The sequence below is a fragment of the Leptodactylus fuscus genome, chromosome 5 (assembly GCF_031893055.1).
Source record: "Leptodactylus fuscus isolate aLepFus1 chromosome 5, aLepFus1.hap2, whole genome shotgun sequence".
Lineage (NCBI taxonomy): Eukaryota > Metazoa > Chordata > Amphibia > Anura > Leptodactylidae > Leptodactylus > Leptodactylus fuscus.
Genome location: NC_134269.1, coordinates 130,921,530 through 130,948,957, shown reverse-complemented (window position 1 = coordinate 130,948,957; position 27,428 = coordinate 130,921,530). Strand labels below are relative to the sequence as shown.

Genomic DNA, 27,428 nt, shown 5'->3' with positions numbered 1-27,428 from the left:
ATCCCGGCCGCTGCGTGACGTCAAGCTCCGCCCAGAGGGCGCGCACAGTCAGTCAGGAAAAGGGGGTGAAGAAGATGGCGGACGTGGAAGATCAGCTGTCCGATGAGGACAAGGTTGGTGTTTGGCCGTGCGCTGGCGGCCAGTCCGCTGTGTGTAATCATTGTGTTGTCAGCTGCTGTGTAGGTGCACGGATTGGACTGTGGGGGGCGCTGTATCTCGTCTGTTATTGTGTGTAGGCCCGGTTTGAGGCCGGTTACGGGCTGGGCTGGCAGGTGACTTCAGTACCGGGTGACAGTCTAGCTCCGGGGTGGCACACTTCCGCTCGGGCCATGCAGGGCTGCGGCTCGTTTCTTCTTCCTCTGCCAGAGTGTCCGCTCCTTGTACGGCCTCAGCCGAAAATAGGAACCAGGAGGGTGGAGACCCGGCCACACAGGGGGCCACAGGGAGGCTCGGCCCTAGATGGCTACAGTGCAGCGAGTATCAGGATGCCAGGCTCTGCAGCCCTCAGTGCTACCTTATGGCAGTCACAGCCAGGACATGCACCTTATATAGACGCAGGCTGAGACTTTCCCTGTATATTATTGTGTGGGCATTCCTCACTCCTGTCCACAATGGGGGACTGTACTAAAGCAGGGTGCCAGCACTACCTATCCTCACAGTCTATACTTACTAAGTCCTGTGGAAGGGCTGCTGTGTTCTACACAAGAAGGATGATTGTGACCTACAGCAAATGGACATTATAGTGACATAACATTGTCCCCATGTATGCAAAGTCAATGTGGCACAGACTAAGTTCACATCTTTGTTGGAGACTCCATCTCAGTGTGTGTCAAAATTTTTTTAAGAGAACCCCCTGTGGATCCCATTCTAATTAATAAGGTTCGTCAGGCTCCATATGTAACTGGTGTTGTAGTCGTCCTCCGACTGACCAGAACAATGGTGAGGCTGACACAGGACAGCATGTCGCCAGTGGCGGGGACAGAAATAGTAATTTAGCGCTATGCTTCATACAAAATGAACTACCTCACCTTATTGAAGTCTTGTGAAGTGGCCCACACAAGAGCTGGACTGTCATTAGCACTTAGTCTCTGTTACTAACAACAACTTAATAGTTTCCTCATTGGATAGGAAGACCTTTTGGAAGGAATACCGTGCACTTTAGAAACTAGATTGATTTCTTTAGTAGCCTGACATAAGATCTCCTGTAAACCTGTACAGAAAAGAATCAATATGAGCTATACACCTTCTTCCTGGACTGTACTCGTCCATAGACCAGTACTGAGGGGTGTTCCTCACATCTTAGTGTCATGGGAGGTAAGGAACACCCCCTTCTGACAGTTAAGGGCTATGGACGAGCACTGTCAGGAGAGGCGTTCTTGCTAGACTGTCAGTAATGCCCTTCTGACAGTTTAGAGATATCTGTAACAGCACTGCTATCTCTCCCCCAGGGGCACATAATGGGAAAGCCGACAGTGCACTGAATTCAGAGCACTGTCAGCTTTCTAGCTGTATATAAAACCACATGGGCCTGAGGACATGACAGGTTCTCTTTAAAGGGATTTTACCATGAACACAACTTATCCCCAGACCGAGGATGTAAGGGTCTAACTGGCAGGGGTCTTACACAAGTTGAATGTAACTATGGGTACACATGCTTGGTGTTGTCATTCATTTCTATGAGAATGCTGAAGAGAAGTGGAGTCTAAGCTATTTCCAGTGCACATTCATTCATTACCATTGCTTCACTTAAATGGGGAAGGGGAGGTACACAAGATCCCTGTTCTTGTGATTCCCTCATAGATTTTAAGCCACCCTTGTGGTTAGGACCCTCTATCCCACTGTTCCAGTTGGTCACTGTTAGTATTGTACTTGTATATTATATTTTGTATGTAAACCCTCAGCTGTAAAGTACCATTGAATTAATAGTGCTCTAAAATTAAATAACAATATGGGGGGGGGGAGATAGGGTAGGTGGTGGGTCCCTCAATGATCAGACACTGCTCCCCTATCTAGTGTTCAAGGCAGAAGAGCATTTAGAGGAGTGTTGCCATTATAGTATTTCTGGCTACATCCACAGGGATCTGTAGGACCCACATCTGGAACCTGCATCTGTTGGGGCTCAGTTTGTCCCCAAAAGTGAGTAAGGAGCCCATGTGCATAGCAGGAAATGTACCCTAGATTATGGCCAACATGGATTTTGGTCACCATTTGTAAGGGAGCGTTCACACTACCATCGATGTCCGACAGCTAGTGTCTGCTGCTAATGTCCGTGCAAAATCTTGTGCGAACATTAACAGCAGACACTAGCTGTATCCGTGACGTTTTGCATTGATTTAAATGGACATCGGGTGCGTTCTTTTACAGTCCGTGTCTGTTCACAAAGATGTCCGACTTTTCAAGCGGATAGCAAAAACCTACGTGTCGGGTTTTGCTGTCCGCTTGAAAAGTCGGACATCTTTGGGAACGGACAGTTAAGGACAATCACGGACAGTAAAAGAATGCACCCGATGTCCATTTACATCAATGCAAAATGTCACGGACACAGCTAGTGTCCGCTGCTAATGTCCGCACAAGATTTTGCACGGACATTAGCAGCGGGACACTACCTGTCGGACACAGACGGTAGTGTGAACGTCCCCTAACTGAAAAAAGTACTAAATCTCCTGTGGCTAATGGGCCTGTCCTGGCAAAGACCCTTTTTTTTGGCATGTGCAAGAACAGCCTAAAAAAATTATTTGCACAAAAAGCCTTTTTTACGCCATTTTACATTGTGATTTTAATTCCTATGGATATACCACTACAAACTGAAAAACCCCTTAAGGCCAGGGCCCAACGTGGCATAAATAACAGTTTGCCCACAGCAGAAATTAAAAAAGAGCTGGATTTATTGGAGTTTTTGAAAGGTCCTCTTTAAGGCTGGGGACACATTGAGAACACTCTTCAAAATTTCTATCAGGAAAAAATCTGCAGGTTGTACCTCTGCAAGAACTGACTGCAAAGACCACACAAAATAAAGTGGGTTTTTTTTTTCAGTTTTTTTTTTTTTCTGCAGCCCACCTGCAGGAATTGCAGTGGCCCCTCTGTATAGCAAAGGTGCACAAAGGGAACTGCAATAGTTGTGCAGGGTTCACATGTGAAAACCCTAAGGGCCTCTTCACACGGCGTAAGCGCGCCGCTCAGTTAGACACGTATACACGTGTCCGAGCGTAGCGCTTCAAAACAGAGCCCATTGATTTCAATGGGAAGAGCTTGTATATTGTATCGGCATATACGCGCGCTTCCCATTGAAATCAATGGGCTCTGTTTTGAAGCGCCACGCTCAGACACGTGTCTAAATGAGCGGCGCGCTTACGCCGTGTGAAGGGGCCCTAAGAGCTAGTGACTTTGCTCTGCGGGTTTTAGTCGCAGCATGTTAGTGAGACTTGTTTATCTACTATTCTGATCCTCTAGATTGCAGCAAGCTAGCTACTGGTGAGTTCAGATCAGCTAACTAGTTGCAATCCATTCCCATGTCACCCGGCCATAGGAGAGGTTCATAATGGTCAGTTTGGTGAACAGTCATTAAAGAAGGCCTTTCAACACCTTCAACAGGTCCATCTCTTTGCATCATGTAATAGTCACTGCTCCACTGATATTCTGGAACAGCTTGAACTTTTTTTCTTTAGCCCCCACTATTGCCGAGCAATCAATGCTGTTAGTTTTGGTGCCTGATATGCTATGTTAATTAGGCTCTGTAGTGTCAGGAGGGCAGTGTCAGGCAAGAGCAGGCAAGGGGTGTGATTCTGAATTTTGACACTGGCTGCCTCTGATTGGAGCTCTGAATCACACACCCCTGCCTGACACCGCCCTTCTGACATTACAGAGCTTAAAGGGGTTGTCCAGGATAACTAGAAATCCCTACACTAGTCTAAACACTCTCCCCCCTCCTACTTTCTAAATAACATCAATCATCAAAAATGGATAGTTACCCAGATTCTGATTATCCAGTGACGATCCCTTTCCCCATTTCCAGACCCCCAAATCACCCCATTACACTTACCATCCAGGCTTCTTCCAGTGAGACTGCGCCTCTCTCTGTAATAAGTCTGTCTGTGTGTGCTGCCGCTGCTGGTAATTCACCTCTACAGCACTTCCATTCATGCGCAGTAGCTGTCTCACTGGAAGAAGCGTGAAGGGTAAGTATAAAATATATGGGTTGGGCTGAGTAGGTATAATAAAATTAGAGAGACAGGGAGGAATTGTATGGGGGAAGGAGGGAGTGAGAGGGGTTACTGAGGAAGTTACATACCATAGCAGGAAACAGAGCATGTACACAAAAGCAGAGATGGCAGCAGTCCTCAGAGACACCCAGAAATCACTCAAAACAAGCTAAAGGTATATGGGTGCATTTATTAAACCATTAGAAGTGCTAGCATTTTTTTTTTTACTTTTTTTTTTTGCCCGGAAAACCCCTTTAAATAGCACATTGGGCACCAAAACTAACTGTGCTTGGTGATCGGGAACTGTAGAGCCTAGACAGAAAATTCCAACCGGGGTGGATCGATGGAGCACTGCCTATTACCAGATGTTAAGAGCTTAAATTGGTGAAGGTGTTGAAAGGTTTAAGAAACCGCATGTAACATAAGAACATATAAAGTGTTAGTTTAATTTAAGTCATATAAAGGGGGAAGACATGTTCAAGACTTCTGATGCAGTTTGCGAAACCAAACCCAGGTGTGGATCCTAAAGGGTAAGACCTAAATGACAGATGATACTTCTGTATATTTAGATTCACGCCTGGTTTTAGTTACCCTAGAAGTTGAGACTACTACTCCACTTCTTTGGGACTAACGGAGCTGAGGTCCTGCATACACATTACTGCTCGATTCACAACACAACTCGGGTACTTCCTGTTCTTGTCATTACTTGGGGTTCCACAGGTGGGAACCTGTGCAATACGATACTTCTCTTGTATATAGGGGATGGGTCTTGCTAGCGGGTAAACCACTGAGGCTCTACTCAAAAATGACACTTTTGTTGTTTTTGTTTGAGTAAAAGCCAAGATGCTGGGTTTTGCAGCAGTGAGCAGTACTTCCTTAATAGTTTTATTCCTGTTGAAGCGACTCTTTGCTTTTGGTCAAGCTCTCCTCTTCCATAATAGGTGGACTCAGTTAGGGCTAGTTCACACAGAGTCAAATGGGCCGGATTTTGACGCAGAATCCGGCTCAAAAAAACGCCTCCCATTGAAATCAATGGGAGACGGTCATTTCCTCCCGACTAAGCCCATTCATTTGGGCCTAATCCGGAGTGGAAAGCCGCGACTGTTGGAAGTTTCGGCAGGCGCATGTTGGTCCGGATTCTGATGCGGCTTTACTCCGTGTGAACTAGCTCTTAGGGGGCGTGCACACTAGCATCTGTGTCTGATGCTAATGTCCTCGCAAAATCTTGCGCGGATATTAGCATTGGACACTAGCTGTGTCCGTTACATTTTGCATTGATTTAAATGGGACATCATGTGCGTTCTTTACAGTCCATGTCTGTCCTTAAGTGTCCGTTTACAAAGATGTCCGATTTTTCAAGCAGACAGTTAAATCCTACATGTCGGGTTTTGCTGTCCGCTTGAAAAATCGGACATCTTTGTGAACGGACAATTAAGGACAGAGACGGCAAGATTTTGCGCGGACATTAGCATCGGACAGTAGCTGTCGGACACCGACGCTAGTGTGAACCCTGCCTTACAAGCATAACATGCAGCACAGGTACAATACAATATTTTCCAAATATTGCAATGTATCTGAATCTGAAAAACAAAGCAATATATTTACTATAATACGTCTGCTAGTGTAAACTCAGGTCTGAATATGAGGTTTGGGATAAGAATACCCGTTTAGAGTGAGGCTTCACCTTGCATGTCTTGTTTGTGCCCCAGAAAATAAAACCTGATGGGGTACAGGATCTGGTCATGTTGAAAGTCTCAAACATTAATACACAAAGTGAGCAGAACTTTTCACTTTGGGGCCTCGGCCTTAGCAGTGTTTTTTTTTTTTTTTTTTTTTTTTTTGGGGGGGGGGGGGGGGGCGGGGGTCTGTATTTTTCGTTCAGCCAAAGTCAGAACAGGAATGAACAAAAGGGAAATGTCTAAACAATTCCTATATATTTTTTGTATAAAACTTTAAAGTGGTAGGGAATGTGCATATACAAAACTAAACTGTGTTACAAACGGTTAAGTGATGTGTGTGGGTTTTGTTTTTTTTACCTGCATTTAAAAAAAAAAAATGTATGTGTGAATAAACCCTAGTTCTTTGCTTTAGACTACTAGGTCGGTAGATGAAACTCCACTTTATAACTCCACTCCCTGCGCTGGGGTGAAAGCCTTGTAACCCCTATCGATAATAGATTAGCTAAAGATCTCCATAGAAATCCAATGATAAATATATAGGAATTATAAACTAGAAGTGTTTTAATGAAGGGGAAAATTTTTCCTGTCAAGTAAATGTGCGCCTTATAACTCCTCATGCCCCAGCATGTCTACAGCTTACATGGCATGCTGGAATTCGGGAAGCTACTGGTGTATGACAGTGTCTGCAGGACTAATAGGGGGCTGCTGTAAAGTGACACGGTGGTAATTGTCCCTCTGTGTCTGGAATGCATGGTATCCTTTACATGTACAAAGTGGAGCTTCTTATATATCTGCTTATCTCTGGCCTTCCTCCCTGTATTGTATTGTACAGTGCTCTGCTTCTGTCACTTCTCCTTATTCTCTAGTCTTTTATGTGGCCTGATCTCTGAAGGCGTGCCTGTCCCTGCCCCATGTCATTTACTAAGTCTTTATTGCCATAAATGGACACATAAGCAGTTGACACAGTGTTGTGATGCTATTGGCTTCTAGTACACCATGTAGGAGGAAGTGGCAGTGGTGTAGTACTTATTATCTGCGAATAGTGAAACTAGCACAGCATACTTCAGTTGCTTTTCTGACTGTATCACAATGAGTTATTCTTGGGAAATTCCAATAAACACATTAATTCAGGTGCTAGAAAATGAGTGAAAATGAAATGTGTATCCCATGTGCAGATGTTACTGAAGGATCAATGTGCTGCCTTTAATTTTAGACCTGCTTACCGAGCAGGCACTCTGACAGCTTAGCAGAAGCTTCTCTGCTGTCACAGGAGCGCAGAGCTGAAGACAGAACCAATATTCACACAGGAGAAAGGAAGCTGACTCATGGAAAGAGAGAAATGTGTGTAGAACTAACAATAATATACAGGCATACACTGGCCTTTAATGTGCAAGTGGTTCCTAGTCAGTCACTTCTTTATATTCATGGGCACACTGTAGCAATGTCAGAGTGCTGACTGAATGGAAGCTGCTCTATGGTTGGTTGTCGTTGTCTGCTCAACCCTTTTTGTTTTGACTCTACCCTGTAATAAAAATGAAGTAAAACAGATTTTAACTTTGTTAGTGCATAACAGTTCTACATTCAATCTCTGCTGTGGTGACAGTGCAAAGGATGTTAAAGGAGTCTGCTGGCTCCAAACAAATTTTTTATACTATCTACAGGATAGGTCATCCGTATTTGATCTGTGAGGGTCTGAGACCCAGACTTCTAAGGCTGAGTGCACACGGTATTTTGGTCAGGATTTTGAGGCCGTATTCTCCTCAAAATCCTGACCAAAAAGACGGCTCCCGGAAAAAAGAATGGACATGCTCATTCTTCAGGCCGATTTGCCTAGCGAATCAGCCTGAAGACACTCCCGACTAGGCCCATTCATTGGGCCTAATCCGGAGCGGAGTGCGCGACTGGATGCTGGTTCACTGCATCGGCATCCAGTCGCGGCTATCCATATTTTGGACCGGAACCTGAGGCGGCCTCCGCCTCAGGTTCCGGTCCAAAATACCCCGTGTGAACCAAGCCTAACAGATCTGCTGACCAGGGTGCCAGAAACTATAGCAGTGAACAGATGGCAGAAGCAACTCTGCTCTTATTCAGGTAATATGACCACAGCCCTGTTCACTGTATAGTGGTGACTATGTGGTACTGCAACTTGGCTACCTTCATTTGAATAAGTGCAGAGCTATAGTTTCCAGCAGTCTGGATGTCGGACCTCCACAGATAGGCTACTGAGGACCTATTCTGATTGGTCAAAAATGCATTTTGGGCTGCAAAACTCCTTTAACCCTTTCCCTCTCCATGCTGTACTATTACATCACAATCCCCATCATCTCGTCCGAAGGGTCATGGTAGCCAGAAAGCCAAGAAAATGTAAAACAAAAACCTAAAAGACACGTTCGGTATCCCCATCTGCATATAAGTACACACTAACAATAATACTCGTCTATGGACGAGCACTGTGCCAGTTGAAATTTTTTATTTTTTTTAATCAGATTTTTGTGAAAAACTGTAACTTTTTAAAATTTTCACTATGATCTCAAGAAGGGGGCGTGCAGGGGACACAGATATATCATTTACAGCATAATCTGGTATAAATGATGCAGCAAATCTATTCCAATTGGTAATAATAATTCCTAAATTTCCCCACTATTTTCGTGTGAGCTTTAGGTTAGTCAGTCCAAATATATGCCGGATTTATCCCAACCAACCCACGTACAGAAGCAGTGTAGTTAATGGGCTTTAAACAAATCCATACCCTGCAGAATGGGAAAAAACAGCAGAGAAAAGTGTCTTGTACCAGAGGTTTATGAAGATGCAGCATGACCATCATTGCTCGTGTGCAGACAAGATTTGTAACCTTTGTAAGGTGCAGGCCAGCCATCTAGAAGTGGCAGATAAAAGAGCTGATCTTCCTATTAAACCTGACCAGAGGGGGGAATATATATATATATATTCCAAAAACAAACAAACCCTGGAACCCCCTCTGGTCAGGGTTCTGGTTATTTTTATATATATATATATATATATATATATATATATATATATATATATATATATATATATATATATAACAAATCCTATATACTCTCCTGTCTTTTCGGCTGGGGTTCTCTTGGAGAGTCTCCACTCGGGTCCTTAGTTTTCCTGATCTTTAGCCTGAACAGTAGCATGTCAGCCAGTTAAAAGGGTCTTCCCCTCTCTTGGTGACATTGTAACTAGAGATGAGTGAGTAGTATTCGATCGAATACCTCCCTTTGCAATAGTTATTGGTGTACTCGGTCGAATACTACGCGGGAAAAATTTGAATCATCTCCCACCTACCCAGGCGCTTTTTTTTACAACAGTTACCAATGCAGGGAGGTATTCGATCGAGTATACTCGCTCATCTCTAATTGTAACTAAGGGCTAGTTCACACGTGAACTGCCCGCGCGGGTTTTGACACAGAGAGAGACGCGGCGAGCCGCGTCTCTCTTGTCAAAACCCGCCCGCCGCGACCATCGCGGTCACGGCTTTCACCTCCGCTGTCGGCTCAAATGAATGAGCCAACATGGAGGGTGCTGCAGCCGGGCGGAAGCCGTGCGGTGCAGCCCGCGCGGCTTCCGCCTGAAGAAAGAGCATGTCGCTTCTTTTCTCTGCTAGCAGCAGCCCACCACTAGTGGAGAAAAGAAGCCCGGCGGTCTCCATAGACCACCATTATAAGGGGATGTTTTGGACGCGAAATCCGCTGTCAAAAACCTCCCCTTATACTCACGTGTGAACTAGCCCTAAGTGTTATGTCTTTGGAAGGGAGTTTGATTTGTTATAAATGTATTTGTTATAAGTGTCTGCTTTTCTGTTTTTAGGTACGTGTAGCGGCAAAATTCATCATTCATGCGCCACCAGGAGAGTTTAATGAAGTGTTTAATGGTGAGTAATACTAGTAATGTTGTTCTTTAGGCCAGGTCTCCACGTGGCGTAAATGCTACAGTGGAAACACCGTTTTGGAAATCGCAGGATGTCAATTATACCTATGGAAATGCCAGTGATTTCCCTAAAGGTATAATGGAAGCAGGCAGTCCACAGAAGAAACTTCTGCGGATTTCCTGTAAAAAGAACTGTGGGGGGAAAACCACGATGCATTGCTGTTGCAGCTTTTCCTCAGCGCTTTTTTGCTGCGGCCCGGTTCCTAGGGCTATAGCCTAAGGCTGCGGTTCCACATGGTGTACTTTGGATGTATAATTTAATATAGCGAACAAAGTATCTTTAAATATTAGAGGATAAATACATGCCTAAAAAAAGCCTGTTATATGTATAAAATGCATATGTATTATTGTGAAGATGACGCAAATGAAAAGGAACTGTGTAATATGAGAAAGTATAAAGTTACAGACATCAGGAAAATATCAGGACACTAATTATTAATTTAGTGAATTCTGTGTCTGCCTTTTTTAAATGCATGTGGATATTTTTAGTTTTCCCTGTCCTTCCTTCTAAATGTTCATTGAGCTGTCATGTAACCCTTTATACACTGCTGAACAACAGCGATTGATCAAAGTCTTTGCAGATCAAGTCTAGAAGATTCACGCCACTTGTATGTTTTATTGAAGACCTCTTTCCTTCTCAACCTATTAGACTGCCCTCTCATTATAGTCACTCAGACTGTTTATATAGAATTCACCCCATGCACTTGCATTTGTGGAGAGAAGAGGAGACTGCTACCAGCTGGTTAATTGATTTATTGCCTAATCCTGTGACCTAGCAGTGTGCAAACAGCTCTCACTCAGTGTAGCAGAGTTTACAGTCATTTGTGTGTCTCATCCAGAAGCCTCCTTTCTCTTATTCATAGACTTGTATGTAAAAAATAGATCAGTCTAAATGGAGAAGGAAACAGATTAAGGGAGGCATTCACACGGAGGAAGTTGGTGCTGTTTCTGGCACAATAACTCGCAGCAGAATCTGCGCTGAAAAAAAAGACTCCCATTGACTTCAATGGGTACCGTTTTCTGCCTGGAACCCATTGAAATCAATGGGAGGCTTTTTGTCCCATTGATTTCAATGGGTTCCACGTGGAAAACAGAACCCAAAAAGATGTGTAAAGCAATGCATACCAAAGTGCTAAATTTGGCCTGAGCATGGCCTGGGCATTAATGACGCTTGGTCCTGAAAGGTTTAAAAGCAGCTCAAAAACTGTGTTAAAAATACCGTATATACTCGAGTATAAGCAGACCCGAATATAAACAGAGGCCCCTAATTTTACCACAAACAACTGGGAAAACTTATTGACTCGAGTATAAGCCTAGGGGGGAAATGCAGCAGCTACTGGAAAATTTCTAAAATTAAAATGGTCGGAGTTTTTGGGTGCAGTAGTTGCTGGGGAGGGGGGTGTTTTGGTTGTCTGTCTGCCCCTTCCCTGAGCTTGAGGACTGAGGTTTTTTTTTCCCCCACTTGGAATTCAGCCTGGCTGAATATAGGGTATCTGCAGTGCTCCTATTAACCCCTTCCTGACAGAAGAGGAGCACTGCAGATACCCTATATTCAGTAGACCGGTCACTGTCAGACACAGCGATACCTAATGTGTATGTGTTTCACAGTAATTTTCTTTTTATATGTATTCTAGGGAAAGGACTGATTTAGAACTTTTATTTACTTGATTTTATTTTTTTTTTTAAAGCTTCTATTTTTCCCCACTATTTTATGGGAGATTCTATAAATTACTATTGCGATGGTCATAAGCACAAAAACTGTGCTTAAAAATTTGGCTTATACTCGAGTATATACGGTAGTTAAAAACCATATATGTAATGTAGAAAAATGTATATACTCGACTGTAAGCAGAGTTTTCAGCACAGTTTTTGTGCTGAAAAGTTCCCCTCTGCTTATACTCGAGTCAGGATGAGTCGGGTTTCTATGACCAACTACAATAGTAATATATAGAATCTCCCATAAAATTGTGTGGGAAAAAAAGCTTTAAAAAAAATATAATGAAATAAATTAAAAGTTCTAAATCACTCCTTTCTCTAGAATACATATACAATTACTGTGAAATACATACACATTAGGTATCCCTGTGTCTGAAGGTGCCCAGTCTACTATATATATATATATATATATATATATATATATATATATATATATATATAATATATATATATATATATATAATATATATATGGTATCCGCAGTGCTCCTGTTCTGTCAGGAAGGGGTTAATAGGAGCACTGCAGATACCCTATATTCAGCCAGGCTGAGTTCCAAGTGGGGAAAAAAACAGTCCTCAAGCTCAGGGAAGGGGCAGACAGACAACCAAAACACCCCCTCCCCTTCCCCAGCAACTACTGCACCCAAAAACTGAGAACTACCCCGCCCCCCTCCTCGCCTTATACACGAGTCAATAAGTTTTCCCAGGTTTTTTTTTTTTTTTTTTGGTAAAATTAGGGGCCTCTGCTTATATTCGGGTTGGCTTATACTCGATTATATACGGTAATCAGAATAGTAGAAGAAAAAGAGCAGATCAGTCCTGTATCTTAATAATTTGTGCACCTTTTCAGTACTGACATTATTGAATTATAATTCTTTCTTAAAATTTTTCCTATGCAGATGTTCGGTTCCTGCTTAACAACGATAATTTACTCAGGGAAGGTGCTGCGCAGTAAGTATTAATGTCTTTTAGTCTTAAAGAGGCATGTAACAGGCATCACTCCACTGATTCCAGTTGGATTTTTTTCTCTAGCTTCTACCGTGTCCAAACAATCAATGCAGTTAGTTTTAGCACATTTATACTGTGTACTGTCAGGTGAGTGGTTCAAAGCTGTTTTTCAGCCAGGTCGGCCCATCTGACTGACAGTTGTGCTTAGACAAACAGAAATTATTGCTCAGGAGCAGTAGGGGCTGGGACTTGTCAGGAACCCAGCTATGATTTTCTTATTGTAGCTGGGTTACCAGGCGGGGACACTACATGTATCAGAAGATATCCTGGCTACAATAAAGAAATCATGGCTGATTTTCTGACCTTAGAAAGTTTCTGCATTAGTGGTCGTATCCAGGGCAACCGATCAAGACAACAGACTGTCACCACTAAGAAAGTTAGAAAAAATGTTTAAAACTCTGAAGAATTTTTAATTACTTATATTTACAAAAATGTTTAACTTTTAATTATCTACAAATTTAAAAATAATTATGTAGATGGGAATACCCCTTTAAGTAGAACGGTAGTCCTGACAACTGTTATTTCCAGGAACTGCACCTAATATCATGTTAATTCAGATTTGAAGTGGACAGTGTTTAGTAGGTATAGTTCTCTATAGCAGTCAACTAAAGGTGCTTATATGCATAGCAAAGTCAGGTGTGTGCATGCCAGATCACTGCTCTCACATAACTAAGGCTGCCATCAGAAGTGCCTGACAGTGACTCCCATCTCCCCAGTGGAAGCCAGAGCATGAAGGGTTAGAAATACTTGTGAAATGTTATAAAAAATGTACGGCCTCCTTAAACTGATTAATTGTGTAAGGTATATTGCTTACCAAAGCTGTATCTGACAATTTGGGAGAACTTGGAACATGAATTTTTAAATTTTAAACATTTACCTAAAAATAGTAGCAAGCCTTCATGCCAAGATGGAGGCTTGACTGGCTTTTCCCAGAATGTATTTTATGTCCTTTTCCTTTACAGAGTTGGAAGACTTGTTTCTGACCATTGCAGCCCTCCTAATCTAGGGAAGGGGGGTAACCAATTCCATTTCTGTATAAAGACCTGGCCTATTGCACAGTTACTTTCTATTCTAATCAGCTGATAATGCAGAAAATTTGATCAGCTGGTTGGTACTTCTCATAGACTGCAATTAACTATGTTTATGCAGTCTGGGGCAACTTCTCTGCTTGGGGCTAGGCTCTTTGTCTCTGGGGGGTGGGGTCCCCAGAAAATGACATTCTCAAAACTCTGTAATACAAAGCATTTGTTACTTTCCGCACTGTACAGGAACTAGAACACAAATGGTTCAAATCTATTGTTGGTGCATATTTGTAATTTTATTATTTTGAATTTAACGTTTGACTGGATTTTGAAGTACCAAAGGTTAATTTCCAATATTTTTCTATATTTAGTGCCTTTGCACAATACAACTTGGATCAGTTCACCCCGGTTAAAATTGAAGGCTATGAAGATCAGGTATGTGCACCTGTTCCTCTATTTATGAGATGATTCTTGGTTTTTATTATTGGTCATATTGGATGATTTGCTTAGTCGATATAAAGGATAAAAGAATATAAATAAGAACTATTGCATTCTCAATTATAATTTTTTTTTTTTTCCCTTATGAAATTTTACATTCTGTACAAAGTGAGAAAGACACGCTGTCTATCAAATGGAGGTGCTTTTGGGGGGGGGGGGGGGGGGTCTTCAACCCAATAAATAAGACATTGAATTCCTCTGCACTGTCAAAGTCTTATTTGCATGTTAGTATTTATTAGTAATAAACATTGATTTTTCACATGGCAGTGATGGGTCAGACTTGTCATCAGATGAGCATCTGACAAGTCTGTGACTCATCACTGAACAAGCTCTGATTGTGACCAAAACGTCTGGATGAACGATTAATTTAGGGGACATTAAGGAAATGGAACGTCACCGATCCAACTATGACTATGGTCCGAAGCTTCTGGGTACGGGAGTCACTTCTTCTGGGATGACGGCACCTCTTTTTGAGGTCCACTGGCCACTCGCCTGCACTATCGAGTCGTAGTAGTACTGCGCAAGCCGGCACTCTGGCTCTACTGCGCAGGCATGGGTGGCCGGCAGGCTAGACCAGAAGAGGTTACCTCCCATGCCCAGAAGGTACAGACCAGAAGACAGGTAGTTTTAGTTTTAAAGGGCTAGTAGTGGGTGGGATAGCTAGGGAAACTGAGAGGAAGTGAGAGAGGGAGTGGGTGTGAGCTAGCACTGAGTGACACCCAAGGCATCATGGTAGTTGTAGGAAGATACAGAATAGGAAGATGGTCATGTAAACAAATGCAGAAGATGCCAGGAGTTCTCAGAGAAAGCCAGAAATCGCCCAAAACACTGCTAAAGTGTTTGGGTGCACTTATTAAACTATTAATAGCACTAACAGACCTTTTTTGCCCTAAAAACCCCGTTAACAATAATAGTTCTGACTTGTTCATTTAGTTATCACAGTGATGCAAATTGGTGCCAAAAGATGAATTTAAAAAACCTCTTATCATTGACAACAGTTTTCTAACCACAGAGCACTCTATATGGGTTTATTGCATCGTTACATGTAAATGGGACTTTGTCCTAGTTGAATCTTTTTAATGTCCTTCACACAATGTTTGTCACTTTTTATTTTAACTTTGAATGTGTGAATACGTTTTTAATTCAGGTATTAATAACAGAGCATGGAGATCTTGGCAATGGAAGATTTTTGGATCCTAAAAACAAGATTTCATTCAAGTTTGATCACTTGAGAAAGGAAGCCAGTGACCCAAGGCCCTATGAAGGAGAAAATGCAATAGAGTCTTGGAGGAATGTTGTGGACACGGCAGTGAGATCCTATGTGAAAGATCATTATCCTAATGGAGTTTGTACTGTAAGTCTATAATTTTATATATTTGTGTATCTCTCTTAAATATGGATTGCATGTTGTTAGTTTCAGCACTCTTTTTTTGCTAAATTTTAAATGTAGTAATAATGTTTTCAGGTGTATGGCAAAACAATAGATGGACAGCAAACAATAATTGTGTGCATTGAGAGTCACCAGTTTCAAGCTAAGAACTTCTGGTAAGTAACCTCACTGCCTCATTCTTAAGAGGACCTTCACTTCTTGGGAATTTCTTTTATTATTAATATAATTTATATTTTAGTTTCCTTTCTCAGATCTAGCTAATCTATCAGAATTACCCAATCCTTATATACTGACCCTTTTAAGTATGAACTGGCTTCACTTAACATCAGCTGTCCACATAGACTGGATCTTCCAAGATTTTAGGACACTGAGACTTTTTAGTAATGTAAAGGAACATTCACACTACTGTTGGTAATTTCCGTTGCTGTCTTCCGCCATCTGCAACAAACATTAAACTGTCAGAGACCGGTCGCAAACTCTTTCTGTCTCTGTTCCCATTGACACTAATGTAAACAACATAACAGAAGCTATTTGTCATGCATGCAGGAATTTATCTCCCATTACTAAGGTAATAAGACATGATGAAAGCTAGCTTTCATAATGTTGTTTGCATTGGTGTCAATGGGAGCGGACACAGAATCAGTCTGTGATCATTCTCTGATAGTTTGGTGTCTGTTGCTGTCATCCTGTGACAGAAAATAGCAACAGACATTACCAACCATAAGGTGAATTCCCCTTAAGAGAAACTGTGTGTGGCTAGGTTTATGTTCTGTCCTATTTAGCCTGCTTTACAGCCCTTAGCTTTCCGTCATGAATGACCCTGCAAATCATGTTTATTGCGTTTCTCATTTTTGTTCTTGAGCGTTCTTATTAGTGAACATGTTGTATTTGTTACTATATTTGGTGACCTGTACTGTAAGGCCTGTTTGTCTTACATGCTCTTTACCTGTTTATTTATTTTTTTCTTTTCTGTGTATTGAAAAATTCCTTTAATAAAAATTACATTTTAAAATAAAATGAATGACCCTGCAAAATTTGTGACTGGTTGCACAGCAAAATCTGCAAGTGTAGTTATTGCCATGAATTAACAGATTTCACTTCATAAAGAGTGAAAACCGTTGTTTTATAGTGTGTCTATTTTATTTTTTTTATTTACTTACACAACATAATGCCCAGTGCAACTGAATGACAGACTCCCATTAAAACTGCCATTTTAGAAAAAGTATCTTGTTAATCTGAAAAGTCAGTTTAGCTATAAGGATGGTAAATTATAGCACTTTCCTGTTGTCTCCTGCTTTTGCTTCAGTTCATGGCTGATGCTGGGTCTGTGAGGGACTCAGATTAAAGGGATATTGCCATGAACGTAATCATATTTCAATTTGTAGACCACTAAAAGTTAAAGGGATTCTACCATTAAATAGCTATTTTTTTCTGCTTTAGACGTCGGAATAGCCTTTAGAAAGGCTATTTGTCTCTTACCTTTAGACGTGGTCTCCGCAGTGCCGTTCCTTAGAAATCCCGGTTTTTACCGGTATGCTAATGAATTCTCTCGCAGCAATGGGGGCGGGCCCCAGTGCTCAAACGGCGATGGGGGTGTCCCCACTGCTGCCCGAGAACTCTCTCTCCAGCGATGCCTCCTTCTTCAGCTGCATCCTCTGTTTTCTTCCTTCTGCGTCAGCTGCGATGCCTGCGCACTCAGCTCTGCCAGCGAGACACTAGTAGAGCATGCCGGCCAGCGGCCATATTTTTGAGGCCGCAATTGCGGGCATGCGCAGTATGCTCCTCAAAGTCTTCGCCGAACAGAGCGTACTGCGCATGCTCAGTAAGGTCTGTACAGACCCTCCGAAGCCTGCATGACTTCACTCACGTGTTGGAGGTCTGTACAGACCTTACTCAGCATGCGCAGTACGCTCTGTTCAGCGAAGACTTTGAGGATCATACTGCGCGTGCGCAATTGCGGCCTCGAAAATATGGCCGCCGGCTGGCATGCGGAGTCGGCTCCACTGGTGTCTCACTGGCAGAGCCGACTGCACAGGCGTCTGAGCTGACGCAGAAAGAAGACGACAGAAGGGGAGGATGCAGCTGAAGAAAGAGGCGTCGCTGGAGAGAGTTCTTGAGCAGCAGTGGGGACACCCCCAGCGCTCAAACGGCGCTTTCTATAGTATGCCACTTGTATGCCCAGTCATGATTTCTATATTGTGGACAGGTAAATAGGCAGGGGCACTACATGCACAATTAAATATGGTTGTGTTTGTAGTAAAAACCCTTGTAACCTCTTTAGATGTAACTGTATCTTTTTCTGGGCTGCATAAACAAAAGAAACTTTAGATTTATCATCCAGCATCAGCCTCCATGATAAAATCTGGTCCATAGTGTTTTCTAGTTTCAAAAAATCTTTTTATTTTACAGGAATGGACGCTGGAGGTCAGAATGGAAGTTTACAATCACACAGTCCACTACAAAGGTGGTTGGCATTCTAAAAATTCAGGTATGGTTATATTATAAGTGTATGACATGCATTTAGATGTTCTTCTGGGTTTGCCGCAGAATATTGCAGATTGCAACCATAGTATCTGCCATAAGTCTGCATTAAAAATCTGTATGTAAAATGAGTGACTGTCTAGCGTAAAGTTACATAATATGTGAATACACCCTTATAGGATCACCTCATTTTTAACTTATCACAGATGGTATTTTCATTTTGCATATCCTTGTCTTGTAAAGGTACATTTGATCCAGGAAACCATTTGTGTATTTATTTTTTTATTCATGTATAGAAGAGCTTCACATATGGGCCGTTTTATGATATTTAAGACATTTACACAGATTGATGACAGGGTAAAGGAATGTTTGTTCCCGATCAATGCAATGTGTCGCTATACCACTGTAGACATTTAACCTTGATGTAACTGAAATTGCAGTAGCTGTACGATCTTCTGAAGGTTCATAGGCTTGCCAGTGCAAAGTTCCTACTGAACCAAGTCTTAGGCAGGACTCAATAAAAACATTGCAGTTGTTGAAGTCTATGGTGAAATTGCTATTTAGTATAGGCTATGGTACAGCTTAATAATCCCATGTTCAACCACCTGGAAGGGGTATAAAAATAAAATGTTTTAAAATACAAAGAACAAAAATTCAAATAGCCCCTTTTCTCATTTTACAAATAAACACAATTGATCATCTTTGGTACAGTGTGTCCAAAAATACTCAAATTCAATGTCTCTCTTTGGGTATGTGTTTTTTTTTTTTTTTTTTTTTTTTTTTTTTTTTTTTTTTAATAAAAAAGACTTTGATCTATAGGGAACTATCTTCCAAAAGGTGGAACTAATAGTGAATTTTCCTTGTACCATCAAGGGGAAACTTAAAGAGCTTGTCCAGTACCTTGACATTTCGGAAGCCATATACTAAGTTTATGGCCAGGGGTAGCCCGACTCCTATTCGTATAAATGGTATCTCAGAAGGTGAAATCAGGAAAGCAAATTACAAAGATAACTTTTATTAAAATAACACTAAAATTTTTGACATGACAATTCTGTAATAGTACTATCTTCTACAGCCACTAATATGGATAACTGCTGCTATATAATGGCTTGTTTATTTACCTCTTTAACTTTTGGCCACTCTGGCCTGGTGTCTCGTTGCCTTGACAGCTCCGCTGCCCCTTCTGACATCAGCTTCGAGGTGGGTGTGTGGCTTTTTGCCTATCGGACACCCGCCATCTACGTAATGGAAGGGGGCAGAGTTTGAGTGAAGCTTTGTTATTGAAACTCAGATCCAGTGTACTGTCTCCTATTTAATTACTGGCTTCCACCATCATGGCCCCAGAACGGCAGTTGTAACAGCATACTTAGTTACTCTCTGTTACTAGTATAGATGCTAATATTCATGGTTTCCTGCTGAGCCCCTAATCGTGTTTTATGGGGTGAAATGTGTAGTCAGCACAAGATTTCGTAAATCACTATATTAGCCTTTGGTTTTTGTGATTTATGATAATTTGAACAATGTCACTCACTTTCACACAGTAAGTAGGAGGAGAGGGATGAATAGATTATTCACTATAATCCCAAAGTGGTAGGGGCTATGATAATACAAAGCCTGAACCATGTGAATAGTTTCACAATGTTGTTGGACCCAATTTATGAGTCTAGAATTCCCACTAACTACCCATCCCACAAATAAGTGGATGTGGTGGACATATTAACATCTACCATACAATATAGATTACGGAATCTACTATATATGTGTGAGGGATCATTTGCATTTGAACTGGGTCACAATATCTGGGGACTACTCACTTTTAATCAGAGAACTTGTTTCCCACCATGGACTAGCTCAATAGCCCTGACATTTAGTACAGAGTTGTCATGCCCAACGTTTTAGTGGGGTTTAATAAAAAGTTACATTTTATGGTTGTAATTTGCATTCCCATTTGCTCCCGTGAGCTATTCAAGTGAATGGGAGCAGGGCTGCAGTTCCAGGCACCATTGCTACAATGAGCATAGCTTCTGGTCTGTACAATGTAGCAGTGGCACCTGGAACCGCAGTCACGCTCTCATTCACTTGAATAGGAGCAGGGCTGCTTCCAGCTGTATGTTTCGCATACAGCAGCCACATCAGCTGATCGGTTTGGGTGTTAGACCACGACTGATCTGATACTGATGACCAATACACAGGATAGGTCATTAGTATCAAAAATGTTCAGATCTGGGACAACTTTCATTATTGCCTTCCTGGTATTAATTTAGTACTCCCTTCCTCCTTAGAAAATGTTACATTTTATAACTAAATTATAGTTATGCATTATAGCTTGTTCCCTCTCTCCCCACAGGTTCATTATTATGAAGATGGCAATGTTCAACTAGTGAGCCATAAAGATGTTGCAGAGTCACTAACTGTGACGGTAAGTACACAGTATTAGTTTAAACAACACACAAAATTATAGGGCTATTGATGGTAGCTACAAGGCTATTGTACACACAGTGCCTGAAAAAAGGCAAACTACCACTACAAAAAATGATAAAATATGTATACTTTATTGAATCAAATATAAAAAATACATAGTAAACTACAAAACATGCATGAAAAAGTGAGGGGAACAATACATCCAAAACAGCATAAGGGATCAAGGTATTCTATTGAAATAAGTCCCATGAAGATCCCCTCAATATATATATAAAAGAAGGAAAGACCCATCTATTCAAATGGAGTTGCTAAAGTGCCTTAAAAGATGTGCTACAACTAATAAAGTTTTAGTGTACAAAAATAACCGTATGTGTATAAGTAAGACCAGGCATGTTGTATCAACTTAAACAAGATCCTATCATGCGTCATCTGCATAATTGGGATATGAAGGTAATACTTTCACCTTTATAAGCTCCTTGTGCCCTTATGATTTTTTTGACAGACCCATGATAGGATCTTGTTTAAGCTGATACAACATGCCTTGTCTTATACACATACGGTTATTTTTGTACACTAAAACTTTATTAGTTGTGGCACATCTTTTAAGGCACTTTAGAAACTCCATTTGAATAGATGGGTCTTTCCTTCTTTTTTTTATATATATATTGAGGGGGTCTTCATGGGACTTGTTTCAATATAATACCTTGATCCCTTATGCTGTTTTGGATGTATTGTTCCCCTCACTTTTCATGCATGTTTTGTAGTTTACTATGTATTTTTTATATTTGATTCAATAAAGTATACATATTTTATCTTTTGTAGTGGTAGTTTGCCTTTTTTCAGGCATTGTGTGTACACAGTATTAGTGCAGATGGATAAGTGATTGTAAGAGGGTTTGCTAAATTTCATGACTATTCACATATGAAAGCTCATTACATATACTAGAAATTCACAGTGCTTCTCTCAGGACAATAGCAGTGGGCTAGATTTCACTTGGCTATTGTTTTTTAATGCAAAGTTGTTACCATAAACTAAATAACTGTACTTTTTCTTTCTGGTTTTTATAAAACTTTCTCATTACTAGAAGTTTACACACAGGAATTTGAGGTGGAATCGATTCATTTCAATGGGAGGCAGTAGCTGGGTTTTTTTTCAGTTAGGGTATGTTCACACTGAGTTTTTTGGAGCAAATTTTGACACAGAATCCGCCTCAACATCCGCCTTAAAAAAAACAGTTCCCATTGACTTCAATGGGAGTTGTTCACTTTTTTTCCACTAGCTAATAGCTGAAAACTGCAGTCATGCTAATAGCAGAGAAAAGAAGTGAGTTGCCCTATCTTGCTGTGGATTCTGTGGCTGCATTCTTTGGGCCTAATCCGGAGCGGGATGTTGGTGCACTGCATTGGCATCCCATCGCGGCTAGCCGCAGAATGCCATGTGAACATACCCTTAGTGGGCAGAAAAAAGGCGTCCTGTTTGTTCTTCAGGCAGATTCTGCCTAAGAACTCCCATTGAATGGATGGAAGGCAGAAAATACACCTTTTCCATCAGCTTATAATTAAAGCCTGCTTGATAAAGGCAAAATACAGTGCCACTTTTCTCCAAATTCTACGCCAGTTTTTGTCGAGCAGAAAAAAAATCTGCTTCGAATTCTTGAAGCAGAAATTTTCTGTGATAAATTTAGCATCAATTTTTTTTTTTTTTTACATCTGAACACCCCATTACACTATTATAATTATGATTTCTCTGCATTGTGTCCCGTATAAAATAAATCGGGCAAAACTTATATTAAAGGGATTTAAGGTCATCTCATGTCATAAAGAAGCAGGGGCTGTGGGCTTGCTGCTTCAGAAATGCATTGCATGCCATTCACTCAGATAAATGGCTGTCCACATAATGCATGGATATGCCAGATCCATCAGACCCGCTATACTTTAGCATGTAAATGGTCCATTGTCGGGTACATAAATTATACCTGAGACACTCTATAAAAAGATTCAAGGCTGGCTCATTTCCAGGGTTACAATTGCAAATTGGGTCATGGCATAATATTTAAAATGACTTTACATTATTCTTCTAGCTGGAGTTACTATGTGTAGTTAAAGGTACACAATTGTTGTCTTTTTTTTTAATAATAATAATTCTGCAATGTAATTTCCTTATTTAGAATGAAGTTCAGACTGCTAAAGAGTTCATTAAAATTGTAGAGGATGCTGAAAATGAGTACCAGGTACGTTTTCCAGACCTTAAAAAATACACAACTTTTGTCATCCTTATTGTTCTAGTGTGGGGTGGGATGACATAACCGCAAAATCAGCATACACATAGGGTTGGTTGTAGTCTGTTCTCATGGGTCTGCTTGGAAGCTGTAGACAAAACAGTGGAATGTATTTTGATTATGGGCATTTCCCAAGTTGGGTTATTCGTGGATGATTTTTCGAATAGAAATGGTTTTGAAAGTTCATATATCCTTTATGTTCAGTTTGGAATATATAAATGGGGCTTTAGCTGTGCATACCTCAAACATATGCTACTGGTGGCACACGTGGTCACTGGCACAGTGCAAAAGAGACCTTTTTTGCAGTCGTTCACGGAGTAGAAAAGTAGAGTCTGCATTTGTAGAAACTGTGGCTACAATCCAACAGTTGCTGGTAGAAGAAATGGCCACTGTAACAAACCTGCTTATAAAGGGCAGGGAAGTCCATTTGCTTCCCAGCTGAATGCATTCATTTGTCCCATGTAAGCGACCAGTTTGTATTAGTAGCGAAATTCCTTCTGCCAGCAATTGTTCATTATCAGTGTAGGTTTTATTTCATGGGTTATACAGATAACTCTTTTGGGCAGTGAACACAGCAGATGTGATTTGGGCTCCTTTTTTGTAGTGACGGGAGTTGTCTGTAAGACTCTGTTCCCACGGAGTAACGCACTGCGCATTCAGATACGTATACACGTGTCAGAGTGTGAGTGCTCAAAACAGATCCCATTCACTTCAGTGTGTGCCGGCTCACGCGCACTAAACATTGAAATCAAAGGGTTAGAAGGCCTCCCATTGATTTCAATGTGTAGCCCCCGTAAGCCGGAACACATTGAAGTGAATGGGATCTGTTTTGAGCGCTCACTCTGACATGTGTATACATGTCTGAATGTACGGCGCATTACTCTGTGGGAACGGAGCCTTATACTATTTGGAGTGCAGTCTGAGCAATCCAACTGATGCATACTGTATTTTCTCAACCATAAGTTCCTGCGTGTAGGGACTTTAAAGGATTACTCCAGCGATAGGTTAGACCCCACCAGTATTGAAACTAGGTGGTTCTAATATTTGTGTTCATTTCCTGACACATCTGTTTTGTTTGTTTTTTTGTTTTTTTTCTTTCATAACTGATGGTGTTTTTAATCACTTTTTTTTTCCCATATATAGAACATTGCACGCACTGACCTTATTTCTTGGGTTCCTTTCTTTCTCAGACTGCTATCAGTGAAAACTACCAGACTATGTCGGACACTACTTTCAAAGCCTTACGCCGGCAGCTGCCAGTGACACGCACCAAGATTGACTGGAACAAGATTCTTAGTTACAAAATTGGCAAAGAGATGCAAAATGCCTAACGTGAACATTGCATGACTGGATGATTTTAGTGTCTGTGCATATAAATAAACATGGTTACAAAAGTATTTGGAACTGCCAACTCGCCTGGTCAGCATGGCCCTTTGCTATAAAATAGGAAATCACTGTAATTACAATAATTCAGCTACAGCACAACATTTACCTTATTCATTTCAATTTGTTTACATGTAGGGGGTGGTATATGTGCTGTATTTGACAATTCCCCCATAAAGCAGAATATATAAACCATATGATAAAAATATAAGCACTAGAACATCTAGCCATAACAGACTTGTCGGTACAGTACTACACTCCATTGTGCCAGCTCTACAATGAGGCTCTTCAGCTTGGCGCTGCCATATGAAGTGCTTTGTTTGAATACTTTGTTGTATCTTTTTATATTTTGCTAAATTGAACTAACCCCCTTAAAGTGAATACAGTAAAATTAAGCCCAAGCACTCTCATACAGAAACTGATAAATTGGTCATTGCTTAAATATATATTACATGCTTTTTTCCCAAGACAGCTATTCAAATTGGCTTGAAATCCATCTGCCCTTAACTCTTATTTTATTACATAGCCGCCGATGTATTATAACATGGCAAATTGTAATATATATATAATCCTGTACTCATTATCATGTCTGTCAGTTTACTTTTCTGTTTCTGCACTTGAAATGTATTACAATTCAATGTGACATTAAAATGCAGATTTTCTATTTCTCTGAGTGCATCTCTGCCTTGTGATAAATAACCTAGAGTAATTATTCCTTGCTCAAGAGTATACATTTATTGAAAAATCAGCCCAGCAATTTTTTACCTGTATATAATGCAGCATTAGTTATTATTGAAGACTGGTGTGGAGTGTCTTCTGTTATGCCATGTATACTTGTTTTAGCTAATGTGCCATTTATACCCTTTGTTTGCGATCTTGATTCCTCCCTCCCCTCTCATATGGTTCTCCTAAATTAACCTACACGTTCTCATTATGACTTTGGTTTTGCATAGACAGAGAGGCATTTCCTATGAATTTAGGCTTGTGCAGTGTTGTCTGTGCCGGGTGAGGATCAAGGTTGTTGTTTTGTTTTTTTTTCTGTACTCAGTAGTTGGAATTTATTAAGACTGGTATTCTGTGCAACAGTCTTACTCGATTCCCTGGCTGGAGCTAACTACACCTGAATCGAAAGGCTCTGGCCTACTAATACACTGCTCAAAAAAATAAAGGGAACACTCAAATAACACATCCTAGATCTGAATGAAATATTCTCATTGAATACTTTGTTCTGCACAAACTTCAATGTGATGACAACAAAATCACACACAAATCATCAATGGAAATCAAATTTATTTAAACAATGGAGGCCTGGATTTGGAGTCACCCCCAAAATTAAAGTGGAAAAACGCATTACAGGCTGATCCAACTTTGATGTAATGTCCTTAAAACATGTCAAAATGAGGCTCAGTAGTGTGTGTAACCTCCACATGCCTGTATGACCACCCTACAACGCCTGGGCATGCTGGCTATTTAATGAAGCTGCCAGTTGAGGATCTGTGATTTATTGAAAAATGTGAGGTGTCTATTTCTTCAACTAGAAACTCTAATGTACTTGTCTTGTTGCTCAGTTGTGCAGCGGGGCTTTCCACTTCTATTTCTACTCTGGTTAGAGTCTGTTTGTACTGTCCTCTGAAGGGAGTAGTGCACACAATTGTAGGAAATCTTCAGTTTCTTGGCAATTTCTCGCATGTAATAGCCTTCATTTCTAAGAACAAGAATAGATTGTCGAGTTTCACATGAAAGTTCTCCTTTTTCTGCCCATTTTTAGAATTTAATTGAACCAACAAATGCTCCAGATTCTCAACTAGCTCAAAGGAAGGTCAGTGTTATAGCTTCTCTAACCAGCAAAACTGTTTTCAGCTGTGCTAACACTTGTACAAGGGTTTTCTAATCATCCATTAGCCTTCTTACAAAGTTAGCAAACACAATTAGAGATGAGCGAACAGTGTTCTATCGAACACATGTTCGATCGGATATCAGGGTGTTCGCCATGTTCGAATCGAATCGAACACCACGTGGTAAAGTGCGCCAAAATTCGATTCCCCTCCCACCTTCCCTGGCGCCTTTTTTGCACCAATAACAGCGCAGGGGAGGTGGGACAGGAACTACGACACTGGGGGCATTGAAAAAAATTGGAAAAAGTCATTGGCTGCCGAAATCAGGTGACCTCCATTTTAGACGAATAGTGGATTTCAAATCCGGGTCATATGAGAATGTGAACTTTGTGACTATGAGACAGGGATAGCTGTACAGGCAGGGATAGCTAGGGATAACCTTTATTTAGGGGGGAATGTTATTAAAAATAACTTTTTGGGGCTCTATCGGGTGTGTAATTGTGATTTTTGTGAGATAAACTTTTTCCCATAGGGATGCATTGGCCAGCGCTGATTGGCCGAATTCCGTACTCTGGCCAATCAGTGCTGGCCAATGCATTCTATTAGCTTGATGAAGCAGAGTGTGCACAAGGGTTCAAGCGCACCCTCGGCTCTGATGTAGCAGAGCCGAGGCTGCACAAGGGTTCAAGCGCACCCTCGGCTCTGATGTAGGAGAGCCGAGGGTGCACTTGAACCCTTGTGCACCCTCAGCTCTGCTACATCAGAGCCGAGGGTGCGCTTGAACCCTTGTGCACACTCTGCTTCATCAAGCTAATAGAATGCATTGGCCAGCGCTGATTGGCCAATGTATTCTATTAGCCTGATGAAGTAGAGCTGAATGTGTGTGCTAAGCACACACATTCAGCTCTACTTCATCGGGCTAATAGAATGCATTGGCCAGCGCTGATTGGCCAGAGTACGGAACTCGACCAATCAGCGCTGGCTCTGCTGGAGGAGGCGGAGTCTAAGATCGCTCCACACCAGTCTCCATTCAGGTCCGACCTTAGACTCCGCCTCCTCCGGCAGAGCCAGCGCTGATTGGCCGAAGGCTGGCCAATGCATTCCTATGCGAATGCAGAGACTTAGCAGTGCTGAGTCAGTTTTGCTCAACTACACATCTGATGCACACTCGGCACTGCTACATCAGATGTAGCAATCTGATGTAGCAGAGCCGAGGGTGCACTAGAACCCCTGTGCAAACTCAGTTCACGCTAATAGAATGCATTGGCCAGCGCTGATTGGCCAATGCATTCTATTAGCCCGATGAAGTAGAGCTGAATGTGTGTGCTAAGCACACACATTCAGCACTGCTTCATCACGCCAATACAATGCATTAGCCAGTGCTGATTGGCCAGAGTACGGAATTCGGCCAATCAGCGCTGGCTCTGCTGGAGGAGGCGGAGTCTAAGGTCGGACCTGAATGGAGACTGGTGTGGAGCGATCTTAGACTCCGCCTCCTCCAGCAGAGCCAGCGCTGATTGGTCGAGTTCCGTACTCTGGCCAATCAGCGCTGGCCAATGCAT

At 41.5% G+C, this 27,428-nt stretch overlaps 1 protein-coding gene across 1 annotated transcript; it reads left to right on the top strand.

Annotated features, from left to right (window-relative positions):
- CAPZA2 (capping actin protein of muscle Z-line subunit alpha 2) lies at positions 1 to 24,699 on the top strand. Its single transcript, XM_075274284.1, has 10 exons — positions 1 to 113; positions 9,716 to 9,779; positions 12,450 to 12,501; positions 13,952 to 14,015; positions 15,226 to 15,432; positions 15,544 to 15,623; positions 17,878 to 17,956; positions 20,297 to 20,368; positions 22,538 to 22,600; positions 23,839 to 24,699. The coding sequence occupies exons 1-10, from the start codon at positions 75 to 77 to the stop codon at positions 23,977 to 23,979; spliced, it is 861 nt and encodes a 286-aa protein (XP_075130385.1). The 5' UTR covers positions 1 to 74; the 3' UTR covers positions 23,980 to 24,699.
- Positions 24,700 to 27,428: the final 2,729 nt, after the last annotated feature.